The sequence below is a fragment of the Gracilinanus agilis genome, chromosome 4, assembly GCF_016433145.1.
Source record: "Gracilinanus agilis isolate LMUSP501 chromosome 4, AgileGrace, whole genome shotgun sequence".
Lineage (NCBI taxonomy): Eukaryota > Metazoa > Chordata > Mammalia > Didelphimorphia > Didelphidae > Gracilinanus > Gracilinanus agilis.
The window spans coordinates 11439640-11453250 of record NC_058133.1 but is presented as its reverse complement, the minus strand read 5'-3'; the positions used below and the strand labels follow the sequence as shown (position 1 = coordinate 11453250).

The 13611-nt window shown below is 42.1% G+C and overlaps 1 protein-coding gene across 1 annotated transcript in view; it reads left to right on the top strand.

Moving 5' to 3' along the window:
• PDE4B (phosphodiesterase 4B) overlaps positions 1-13611 on the top strand; it is a 533173-nt gene that overhangs the window by 351568 nt on the left and 167994 nt on the right. Inside the window, exons 3-4 of the mRNA XM_044671593.1 lie at positions 5230-5424; positions 6364-6369. Coding sequence (XP_044527528.1) covers positions 5230-5424; positions 6364-6369 — 201 coding nt within the window. The remainder of the gene's footprint in view (positions 1-5229; positions 5425-6363; positions 6370-13611) is intronic.

Sequence of the window (13611 nt, the reverse complement as noted above, 5' to 3'; positions counted from 1 at the left end):
AGAAAGAAAGAAAGAAAGAAAGAAAGAAAGAAAGAAAGAAAGAAAGAAAGAAAGAAAGAAAGAAAGAAAGAAAGAAAGAAAGAAAGAAAGAAAGAGGAAGGAAGGAAGGAAGGAGGGAGGGAGGCAGGGAGGGAGGGAGGAAAGGAGGGAAAGAAAGTAGAAATACAGAAAGTCAAAAAGGAGGAAAGACAGAAAGAAAGGAAGAAAACCAAGAGAGAAGGAGGAGATTTTCTACGGGTTTTTCATTGCCATATTCTCTAAGTCACTGAAATAGCTTTATTACCTTTTGTAGATCATAGTTGAAAATAATACCCACCATTCCAGTCTGCCTTAAAGCTAGATTACCCATACATATCACTGCCACCCACTTCTATCCCCAACCAACAAAATTCAGGTAACAACTAGGAGTAGCAGAAGATGGCCTTATCCATCTGGGGACAAAGGGACAGAAAAGACATCATGGCATAGCATATGCCCTTCCCTTGATCTTTGATCACTGGGTCATGAGTGGTAAAACAGTGCTTGCTGCTTAAAAACAAACAAATAAATAAAATCCTCCTAAGCTCATATACATAGGATCATAGATTTATATCAAGAAGGGACTTCAGAAGTCATTTATTCCATTTACAAATGAGGAAACAGAGGCTCTGAGTGCTTCAGTGATCAAACAAGGTCATCCATGTCTCCACATATGATCATGGGCATCTGTATCTGATCCTAGAGATAGAGGAGAGCCATTGGAGTTTACTGAGTAGGCAAGGTGGCAAGGTCAGGCCTCCTAGATTAGGGTAAATTTTCCTATGAGTTTGCCCTCCCTGAAGGCCTTCAAACAAAAGGCAGACTTGTCGGGTCATTTGTAGAAGGATGTGCTCAGCCAAATGGCTGCTGAGGCCTCTGACAGCCCGGAAAACCTCTACAACACCCCCCAGAGAAAGTTGGCCAGCCTGGCATCAGGCTGTTTTCAGTTTCTGGCACAAATGTGATGTGACTTACAACATTGCAATGCCTCTAGGCAGGCAGCTGGGAATTCATGAGAGATCATGGAAAAAGACAATATGTAACAGGAAGGTAAAAGGTGGCAGTTAGGAGGAGACGGTACCCTCCTGGAGCATGGAGGAGGAAGATTCAGGAATGGCATCTAGGGAGGAATGAAAGTGTAAAAATGACTAGCTTGGACACTTCTTAAAAAAAAAAAAAAAAGAGTTCCCAAAAGAACTGAGTCATCAGAAGAGTCACAAAGGCAGAATGAGAGATTTTGCAGGGTGAGGAAGCTACTGGGACATGGTGGGGAAGCCATGTTCCGGGGTAATCTAGAACTGACAAGATAGGATATATTCAAGTAAAATAATATTAACAATGACGACACAGTGCAATTCTATTTAAGTGTCTATTTTAAAATAGATTTCATTCTTTTGTCTATCCTATTGTCTCAAAGTATAATAAAATAAAAGCTGCTCATAGTGACCATATAGTGTCCCTTGGAAAGGGGAACTAGATCCTGAAAAAACTGTGAGAAGGGGATGTGGGAAGAGGTGGAAAGAAGGGCAAAGCCTTGGCAGAGTAGAACAGGAAAGTCAGGAAATCATTATTGTTTGCTCCCAATATTGCCCTGGGGAAAAACCCAAGTCATGAGGTTATAAACTCTTCAGACTTGGAAGGGACCTCAGAAGTCATCTGGCCCAACCCTGACCTGGAGCAGAAACTACTTAGTCTCTTCCTGAAAATCTCCAGGGACAGGAAACTGAATTTCCAATAATGAAACCCATTCAATTAAGGAATAACTCTAATAGTTTCGAGATTCTTCTTTACCTGGCTCAAAACCCATTTCTTTCTACAGTCCACCCATTGTTCCTGGTTCTGCCCTCTGGGGTCAAGCCAAATTGGTTTAATCCTTCTTTCACTTACCAGACAGTTTTCAAATATTTGGGAAAGTGGTTGTTGAGCTGCCACCCCCACCCCACCCCTACCTACCCCATCCCAACTTCAGCCAAGTCTCCTCCTCTTAACAGTAAAAATCTCGTGTCTTCATTCAACACTGGAGCGTAGTGAGTGGGGAGGTAGAGCTGGATTCCAGGGCAGCAGTCTGCCGATGATGCTGGATGAGGATCTGTGCATGAAGACAGTTTGGGGAGATCAAAGTGGGCACGTTGAGGGAAGCATGGGATGAACTTTCTCAGAAGGGCTCTGGCTTAGGTAAGAGGTCTGTTTCCAGGGAGTTCTAGACCATCCCTTCATTGAACTCCAGTAAATAGAACCAACACTCTGAAGACTAAGTGGGTCTATGAGTTTAATGAAATCTCTTTGTGGTCATATTTGCATACAGCTCCACCTCAGGCTTGTTCCTCATCTTCTCAGTCAGTGGGTGTTTTCTGGGTGGCAGGAATTTGTCCATAAACATCTGAAAATATTCAGTCTGCGGTTAATTAGACTGTGCAATTCATCAGCTGGAAACCCCTAAGTGCTTCTGTTTAATCAAATTCTTAGCTCCCAGCCCCTCTTCTCTCAAGAAAGTCCTTATTGTGACCAAGCCACTTTGCAGAGAAGGAGCTTGGTTTGTGTTCTAAATTCAGTATCATTTTCTGGGATGATTTTTCTCTTCCCTCTCCATCCCTCTCCATTTTGCTCTGTTTTTTTTTTTTTTCTTTTCAGGTAAAAGGAGGATCTCCAATCTTGTGTATAGCATAGTATCACAGGCTCATGACCTGCCAAGGAAGAGGACTGTGTCTAGTTTAGGATCACAGGATCTGGGTTCAAATGGTACTTAGCCGACTTACTTGCCTCTGTGACCACAGGAAATCATTTATTTAGAGAATTACACATTCGCAGAGTTGTAATGGACTTCGTTTGTCATCTAGTTCAACCCATACACCAGAAAAGAGTCTCCGCTTTAATATGCCAAATAATCACCATAAACTCTCTCTCTCTCTCTCTCTCTCTCTCTCTCTCTCTCTCTCTCTCTCTCTCTCTCTCTCTCACACACACACACACACACACACACACACACACACACACACACACACAACACACACTCTGGACCTCAGTTTCTAATTGATAAAAATGAGAGGTTGGATTAATTGGCTCTTAAGGTCATGATAGAATGGAAACTCCTTGATGGGAGGAACTGTCCCAGCACCCAGAAATGTTGGGCATACAGCATATATTTAATGAATGTTCATTGACTAACTAATCTTTGCCCTCAAATTCTGATACCTTAAACACAAGTTCACCCTTCCTTCCAAGGACCTTCCTTGACACTGGGAGGGAACGGAGTCATCCTCTCCCAGGATTAAGGCAAGAGGCTAATCCTGTCCTCAGTAGAACTCTAGCACTCACTATCCTAGAACTAAAGACCTGCAGATCCATATAGCTCACACCCCAAGGAAAGAAGGGGCAGTGGTCTTTGGGGGGACTGCTCCTGGCAAACACTTCGAATGGTCAGACTAGACTATTATCAGTACGATGAATAGGTTTCTCAAGAAATGGAAGTGTCTAACCAGCAACAGGGATGAAGGAAGGAAATTGTGGCTTCTGTTTCACACTCATCTCACATAGTCAATCCTTTGCCAAGTCTGGTTGTTTCTACTTTGACAGCTTCTCTTAGAGAAGCCTCCTTCTCTCCACTCACATAGCTATCCTAGTTCCAATCTTATTCACTACTTGCCTAGGTGATTGCAATAACATTCTAACTGGTCTCCCAGGCTCAAATTCTAATTCATTAAATTCAATTATTGAGCACCTACTATGTGCAAAGCACTGTGCTAAGTGCAGGGGACTCAAAAAGAGGCAAAAGACATCCTTGCCCTCAAGGAGCTTAATGGGGGAGACCAAATGGAGACAAATATGTACAAAGTGAGCTATGTACAGAATAAAGAGAAAACAATTAAAAGAGAAAAGGAGGTAGAATTAAGAGGGATCAGGTCTCATCAAGCTCCAATCCATCCTCCACAATCACTAGAGTGATTTTCCCTGGTCACACTCCTTCCCTGACTCAATAAACTCCAGCAGCTTCTTATTACCATCAGAATCAAATATAAAGTTCTCTTAATGTCATTTAAGTCCCTTTATAATCTGGCCACTCCACTTTCCCCCTTACACTTTACTCCTTTTTATGCATCCCAGAATCCAGCTACACTGGTAAGTTTTATCCAAACATGTCACCCCTTACTCAATAAACTCCAGTGGCTCCCTATTGCCTCCAAAAACAAATATAAAATCCTCTGTTGAGCATTCAAAATCCTTTATAATTTAACCGCTCCTGCCTTACTCTTGGACAGGTACTTTTTGACCCAGTGGCACTGGCCTCCTCACTCTGCCTCAAACAAGACACTCCATCTCTCAGCTTTGGGCATTTTCTCTGGCTGCCCTCCATGCCTGGAATACTTTCCTGCCTCATCTCCAACTATTGGCCTCCTTTAAGCCCTATCGAAAATCCCTCATCCTGTAGGATATCTTTTCTAGCTTTTCTTAATTCTAGAGCCTTTTCTCTGTGCATTAGTTCCAGTTTATTCTGTATATAGCTTGTTGAGGTATATTTGTGAGCTTCTTGTTTCCCACATTAGAGCGTGAGCTCCTTGAGGGCAGGGACTGCCTTTTACCCCTTAGCAGCACAGTTCTGGGCACATAATAGGTACTTCAGTGCCTGGCACACGGTAGGTGCTTAATAAATGCTTATTGACTAACTGATCTGCATTACTCCTCACACATTGTACTATTCTGAGCACCGTGCCTTTGCACTGGCTGTACACCATACTTGAACCTTCTCTCCCTCCTCTCACCTCTGCCTACTGGCTTCCCCAACTTCCTTGATCCCACCTTCTGCAGGAGACCTTCCCTGGTTTTCCCATTTCTCCTAGTACTTAGGCTTGAAATTACATGGAATCTAGCTTCCAGATATATAGTTATTTGCCCATGACCTTCTCCTATTAGAATGTAAGCTCCTGGAGGGCAGAACCCGTGTTTTTGTCTTCCTCTGTAGAGCCAACGTTGGGTTAGTGTAGAGTCTGGCAAACAGTAAATGATGAAATGTTTGTCGACTGCAGTAATAATCGATGCCTGACTGCTAGGGTACCTCATCGAAGGCTGGTCTGCCACCCAGTGAAAGCCTCGGGGATGGCTGGGAGACGGGCACTATTCTGCCGATGTCCCATCACACTCCAAGGTCTGAGTCACCAACAACCTTGACACGACCCCAGAACACAAGCGACTGAATGGCTCTGTTTTCTTTTTCAGTTTTGATGTGGAAAATGGCCCATCCCCTGGTCGAAGTCCGCTGGATCCCCAGGCCGGCTCCTCCTCAGGGCTCGTGCTACACACCACCTTCCCAGGGCACAGCCAGCGTCGGGAATCATTCCTCTACCGCTCAGACAGTGACTATGACCTCTCGCCAAAGGCTATGTCTAGGAATTCTTCTCTTCCAAGTGAACAGTAAGTCTAAGCTGTCTTTGTTTCCAGGCTCACTCAGACAGCTCCTCATTCTCTCTTCTTCACCGGGGACCAACAAAGCATGAGAATGAATAGAAAAAAAGATGCCGTGGCTGTCTTCAAGCCCTGAGCAGTGGTGGGAAGAGAGATGTGTTATCATAGGCATTAACAATATGGCGCACTTGGGTGTGGGGAGTTTAGGTCTATTAGGAATTAGGGTAATGAATACTTTCTGTTTTACTTAGACAACTGGGATCAGAAGATACACGGAAGTGCTCTTCAATCACATTCGGATTTTCTCCTTCTGGGGGTCCTGGGAAGGGGGAAAAGCAGCCAGTCAGGCACCTGCCTTTTCCCTCTGACAAATTATCATGGTGAAGTTTGTGGGAGTGGAGGGAGGGAAGAGAAGGGAAATAGAAATATTTTCATCTCTCGAATCTTCCAGGAATGCCCATTTGTTAAGATACTTGCTTGGTGCAACTCTACTTGTAGAGCTCAATGAACCACCGTCAAGTGTTTCCATTTTCCTCTCATTAATTAGGGGTTTCTCATTTTGATTTAAGGAACAACCACTGGGTTGTTTCTGGTTTATCTAATTTCAGAATCCAAATGACGTCGAATGCTATAAACCAGTGTTAAAAACTTTCTGGCCACAGCACAAGGCTTTTGATTGCGTTGTTTCAAAACATTGCATGTATGAATATAAGCAGTGACTTATATTCCCTAAGAGGAAAAATTCTCCTGGGTCCTCTCTGATTCCTAGAAAGGATTCACAAAATAGGTAAGAATTCCAAAGGCAAAGTTGGAGAAGATCACAAGCCACAATGGAAAGAATGCTGGTTTCAAATCTACATTATGCCATAATGGCATTACTCAGTGAATACACAACATCCCCCATCTTTTTCCTCATGTTCCCTTCAAATGAGCCTAGATCCTGGGAAGACATGGGTTCAAATTCTGCTTCAGACACTTAGTTGGGTGAACTTTAGCAAGTCATTTAACCCCTCTGTGCCTCAATTTCTGTAAAACTCTAAATCTGGAAACGAAGGGAATTGGGCTTGATGGCCTCTAATGTCTGTATGATCTCTAAATCAATGATCCTATCCTTAGTGCTTGGACTTTGGATGATCCCAGAGATCTCTTCCCATGAGCCTATGAGGTACCTCCAAAGGTTTCTGTAGGAATCATCAACAGATCCACCTCAATTCCCCTGAATTATCGTGAATGACCATTGAGGTGGGTGTCCTCTCCCTTGGTGATCTCATTCACTCCCAGGGCTTCCTCTGCGTCAGTGATGGCCATATTTAATTTTCCCATTCACCATTCCCAGATCAGCAGCTATTTAGAGAATGTCTCTCCCTTGTAAAACATCTCACCTCAGCTCAGGTCATCCTAAAATATTATCTTTCTCCCCCTTTCCCTCCACACACAGCTTCTCCTAATGGTTTCACCATTTCTAGGATTTCCATTGACCAGATGTTTTGTGTTGTCAATTCTGATCCTCACATCCACCAAACATGTGATTTCTCATGGCCAGTCAGTCCATAAAGAGCTGTGGACCCCATCTCTGAAACAGCCCCCCAGGATAGCTTCCTGAGTGCACCTCTATCTACGTGGCCAATCATGACTGGATTATTTCAGTCTCTTCCTTAGGGGTCTTCCTACCCCTGCTCTCCCTTTGGCCCAATCCTTTTTTCCTGCCCCTGCCAGAATCCTAAATTCCCAGAAATGTCCAGCACCTCCCTATTCCCTTCCAAATCAAATCCAAACTTCCTTACACAAAGCCTCCTACAGTCTGGCATCCATCTTCCTTGTAAAATACATGCAGATGCCTCCTTGTACACGTCTACACCCACACAAGCACACAGACTATCCCAAAAATCTTAACCCACTTTTAAGCTATTGAAGATATAACAAACATGTTAATATGTCTATACATGTGTGCATATTGCTAGCTTTAAGAGCTTGAAATTTAATCGCTTAAATGCTTGCTATATACAAACACACATACGTCTATATTTATGTAGATATAGAAGAGCCTCCATAACACACACACATACATATGTATATATGTGGATGTGTTGGGTTTCTTAATTACTGGGTTTTTTGCTAATAATCGCCATCTCCATAGGAACTTAACCAAATGATATTTCAAAAACTAAAGTCCACCTTTCCAATTGTACTCAGAAATGGACATTCCTAGAGAGCTTTTTTTCTTTTTTTTATTCAAAGATATTTTACTTTCCCAATTACATGCACTAACAATTTTCCACATATGTTCTCTGAAATTATAAGATCCATATTGCCTCCTTCCCTCCCTTCCCTCCCCTTATAGAGCTTTTAAAACTGTCAAAGTGCATAACCGGAATGGCACATTAGAGCACGACAACCCACTTACTTCCTGGGTGCTTCTTTGGCCCTCAGGTTCATCCCATATGAAATGAGAAGATTCGACTCCCTGATTTCTTAACTCCCAGCTCTAAAATCTGTGCTTCTATGAACCAAGTTCGAATATTTTGAAGCAGGCCAATTTTCTGAACATCAGAATCGAGGCTACACCATGAAGAGAAGAGGAAAGAAAAGAGTTAGTGATGAATTGAACTCATCTTCTTGAGTTCAAATCTGACCTCTAACTCTTTATTAACTGTGTGACCCTGGGAAAGTCACTTTATCCCATTTGCCTCAATTTCCTCATCTGTAAAATGAGCTGAAGAAAAAAATAGCAAACCATTCTGGTATCTTTGCCAAGAAAATCCCAAATGGGGTCATCAAGAATCAAACAGGCTAAAAAATAACTAAATAAGTATTGAATGAAATCTTGGCTATAATGATGATATTTCTTTTAGAGCCATCTTTGTAGAGCCAAGAGATGAGTTTGTAGGTGGCTCTATATGTTTACAGTATGCAAGTCCAATTCAATAAGCATTTATTAGGTGCCTTCTGTATGCAAGGTATTATGGATTCAAAGACAAGAACATTCTGGTCCTCAGGGAGTTTATATTCTACTAGAGCAGGGGTCGGCAACGTATTGAGAGCCAGATCTGGCTCTTTCTGCAGGAGCCATAAAGTCCATTTTTTTTCAGGAGCTGTTACAGGAACTCGCACTGTGAGCACTGTATGGCTCTCAGGAAATTACATTTTAAAAAATGTGGCATTTATGGCTCTCACGGCCAAAAAGGTTGCTCAACCCTGGGCTAGAGGATGTAAGAGAAATACCAAGAAATAAATACAGTCATTTGAAAAAAGGAGAACACTAAACACTAGGTAGTCAGCAAAGTATAGGAAGTAGCATCTGAGTAGAGTCTTTTTAAAAAAGTTAAATAACCTTGAGAAAAGAGACAAGGAAGATGTGAATTCCAGGCATAGGACCTGTTCAAAGACTTGGAGGAAGGAAATGAGTGGTCCAAAATGGTTGGGTTCAGTGCACTATTCTGAATTATTTCCAGCCATATTGACCTTAAAAAGTGGCTTGAAACGTAATAATTCAAAATATAATTTTTAATAAGCTAATTAAACTTTATATTTAATTAATAAGAAACTTTGCCTACTATTTCAATTATTTTGATTAGTTTTAAGTATTTAATTTTTATATTTAAATGCAACTTTAAATTTAATCCATAATAAAGTTATCATATTCACATACTTTACCTTCTTAAAATACATAGAAGTTTATAAATGGTTTTCATATCTGTAACCCAATTTGAATGATATCAGCCAACCAACAAGCAATTATTAAGTGCCTACTAAGTGAAGGAATTGCCCTGGATGTTTGGGTCAAGAATATAAAAATGAAACAGTCTCCACCCTCAGTGAGCTTCCATTCTATTGGGGGATATAACAAATATTATCTTACTGAATCCTCACAACAAGCCTTAGAAATAGTACGGGAGGAAACCAAGGCAAAGGGTCCACACAGTTAACAGACATCTGAGATGGGATTTGAACACAAGTCTTCCTAACTCTGGATCCAGAACTTGATCCCCTACATTTCTGAGCTACTGACTGGAGCTTGTTCTTAAGGAATTAGGGCTTGTTCATCAAATCAGGACACACCATCATAGTGGAGAAACAGAGAACAGGCAGTTCACTCCCTCTAATCTTCTCATATCTTCTGTTACTGACACAACTGATCTGTTATCCATGATAGGTGCTCAAGTGGCTTGAGGGAACCATATCCCCATTTCTGTGCTTCTGTCCTTGCTCTTGACCCTGGTAAGCCCTGGTTGACCTTGTAAGGTTCGCCTGATAGCAACCTGAATGGTGCGTGTCAGAGACATGTCATCCACCCAAGTCAGTCAGCCCTTTTATAAATCAACCTGTTTACCAGTCTTGGGAACGTGGTAGTGAGTCTTCTCAGGCCCAAAGTGCATGATGGTACATCACTGAGCTTCAAATGGGGTTTAGAGCTTGGATTTGTCTAAATCCATTTGCCAAATCCCTTTACATAAGGCATATTGGAGGATCATCATTAGATTGAAGCTCCTAGAGGGCAGGGATTGTCTTTCGCTTCCTTTGGCGTCCCTAGAATGCAGTATAATCTGGTGAAGAGTTTGCACTTGTTGTTCAGTTGTTTTCAGTCCTGTCCAGCTCTCCATGATTCCATTTGGGGTTCTCTTGGCAAAGAAAGGGGAGTGGTTTGCCATTTCATTCTCCAACTCATTTTATAGATAAGGAAACTGAGGCAAACAGGTTAAGTGACCTGTCCAGGGTCATGTGGCTAGTAAGTGCCTGAGAATGGATTTGAACTCATGAAGATAAGTATTCCTGATTCTGAGCCAAGCGATGTATCTACTGTGCCATCTAGCTGCCTGGCGTACAGCAGGGGCTTAATAAATATTTCTCAGTTGATTGATTGAAAGCATACAAGAATAGCTGACATCATTTTAATAGAACCCAACACTCAGAGATGGAAAGCATTTCAAGAACAGCTTTGTCCTAGAGCTCCTCCATTTGACCATTCTGTCTCCTTGAAGGACTTCTCTGAAGGAAAAACTGCTCCCTTCGCAGTCCTGGAGAGGACGCTAATTGTTGGGGAACTTTCCTTTCCATCCACCGGAAAGCTCCCTTTCTGCCATTTTGGTTCCTTTCTCCTCATTCTGCCCTCATTTTGTCAAGTGGAACCAGGCTAAGCCCTTCCTGAAGGGATGGACCTTCCGATTGCTACCGATGGATCCCTTCCTTTCTGAAAGCTTTTCTCTTCTCCAGGACAAGCATCCCTCTCTTCTCTCTCTCCGGCGTGATGTCCAGACTTTGCCGGTTGTCCTCCTCTGCTCACTCTCCCACTTATGGCAAAGGCCTTCCCTAAGCATGAGGCTGAAAGTATGGCTAAGCAAGCACATCGGGCGTCGTCTCACCAGGCCACAGGGCAGCGGAACCACCAGCTTCTCTGTCCTGGGCATGATGCTTGGCTGGATTCTGGTTCCAATTTCTTGGGCTATTTTACACTTCCATATCATGCTGTTGACTCGAAATGAGGCCACTGAAATCTCCAGATCTTTTACAGTTTAACTAGTCTGGGCCATCGATTTATGCCCAAGGCAAGCGATCACCCCAAGACGTTATTGGCCCTTTTTGGCCTTTTTGAAAGGAATTGTGAACCACCACTGTCTGGGCCCGACTCCTCTAGCATGCACTTGCGAAACTGGTTTTCTAAACCCAAGAGAAAGGCTTTACATTTAATCCTATTAACGTGTCTTAGTCGATGAAAACTATTTCACAGATTGGGGCCCAGGAAGGTTAACAATGACTTGTCCAGAGTCACACAGAGTCGGGATTTGAACTCAAATCCTATGACAACAAACCTTTTCCACTCCGGATCAGCAAACTGAGACCCAATTTGGAGCAGCTTGTCCCAAGTGACAAGAGTAAAGTAATATAGCCGGGAATGGAACTCAGCTCCATAACCAGCAACAGTGCTTCCATGTTGGAAATAGTCCAGCTGACCTCTGCTCTTCCTTCACACACTTCCATTTCCAATGATTCTTTCTTCTCGCTGCTCTTTTTATTTTAACCCCTTATCTTCCATCTTAGAGTCAATGCTAAGTATCGATTCCAAGGCAGAAGAGCAGTAAGGGGTAGGCAATGGGGGTTAAGTGACTTGTCCAGGGTCTCACAGTCAGGGAATGTCTGAATCCAGATCTGAACCCAAGATCTCCCATCTTTAGGCTTGCCTCTCAATCCACTGAGCCACTCGGTTCCTACTTTCCTGCTCTTTACCCAACTCACCATGTCTTTCCACAGGCTTCCCAAGCTGCCTTCAATTCACCTTCACCCAATTTCCTTCAAATGTTATCTCCTACATGAAGCCTTCTTTGACTTCTCTCCCCATCATCCAGCGCTTTCTCCTAATAGTCACTTTGTTTTTTACATAGACTTGTACATGGATATATTCTCTCTCCAATTGACAATAAGCTTCTTGAGGGCAGGGATTGTCTTATTTATATCTTTTGTGCGTTTCTTGCCTAACAATGCTTAGCAAATGCCCACTGACTGATCGATTTTTATCCTGCCCCTTGGTATGAAGCCTTGAGGAAGAGAGCCATCTCTTGTACAATAGGAAAAAAAAAAAAAACACAAAACAAAAAAAAAAAAATGGAGAAAAAAAAGAGTTTGACTTAGGAGGGTGGGAGTGAATGTTTCTGAGAAAAGGAAAAGGAGGAAAAAAAGAATAAAAGAGTCTTCAATGATTGCCAGATTACCTCCATGACTATTCTCTCTCTCTCTCTCTCTCTCTCTCTCTGTCTCTCTGTCTCTGTCTCTGTCTCTCTCTCTCTCTGTCTCTCTCTCTCTCTCTGTCTCTCTGTCTCTGTCTCTCTCTCTCTCTCTCTCTCTCTCTCTCTCTCTCTCTCTTTCTCTCTTTCTCTCTGTATATGTATATTAGACAGATAATACAGATGGGCAATGAAGTGGGGCCAGAATTGAAAAGAAAGAAGAAAGTAGTTAAAATTGCATTTGGAAAATGCAAAATTATAGTGCTTTCAGTGACTCCAAAAGTTTTTCTTTGAAACATAGGATAACTTTTTTTTAACATACATACTCTTCTAGTGATATAATATTATTGCAAAATATATACTATTCTGTATCAAGATTAATAGTTGTGTGTAATCCAAATGGCATGAAAAGACATGGTAGAGTAAGAAGGCGGTAGCTTATTAGTATGAAAAACTGTCCAAGTATAGCTTAAAATATATTATTCAAGAATAACAGAATGGGAAGAAGAGATAGACCACTCACAGGGAGAGAATAAGGAATCATGGATGGCTATGCCATTTCCATGTAATTCGTTGCTACTCTCACAATATTTCAAAATCTAGAATACTTGCAGTATGTTGGGTAAATAATATCCTTGTAGAAAATTTACAGGGCAGCACGAGCTGGTCCATTCCTACCTCCTGCCCTTTAAACCCTTACCTTACATTGATTAGAATTAATGCTTTGTATTGGTTCTAAGGCAAAAGAGTGGTAAGGGCAAGGCAATGGGTGTGAAGTGACTTGCCCAGGATCACACAGCTAGGAAGTCTCTCAGGCCAGGTTTGAACCTAGGACCTTCTCATCTCTAGACCTGACTCTCAATCCACTGAGCAACCCAGCTGCCCCTTCACTTTTGCTTTTTTAATTTTTTTACATTTTTAAACCCTTGACTTCTGTGTATTGGCTCCTAGGTGGAAGAGTGGTAAGGGTGGTCAATGGGGGTCAAGTGACTTGCCCAGGGTCACACAGCTGGGAAGTGTCTGAGGCCAGATTTGAACCTAGGACCTCCCGTCTCTAGGCCTGACTCTCAATCCACTGAGCTACCCAGCTGCCCCTTTCACTTTTGCTTTTAAAAGATTACATTGAACTTATTTTGTATGTATTTTATACAGACTTGTATTGGTACATGTTGTATTGACCCTGAGGGCAGGGACGGTTTCATTTTTTGTCTTTAAAGCCTTAGCACTTTGCCTAGTTACTGGGATGCAGTGTTTAATAAATGCTTCTTAACTAACTAATTAACAAGAGTGGCATGAAATGAGAAACTATGGTAAGCACCTGTACAACCTTAGGCAAGTCCTTTCTTTTCTCTTGGTCCCTAACTTAGTCCCCTTGAACCTTAGTTTTCTAATTTGGAAAATGCAGAAAGTAAACAAAATGATTCCTAAGTTTTCTTAAAACCTTTATATTCCATAATTCCATGAACCTAAATTTGGAATG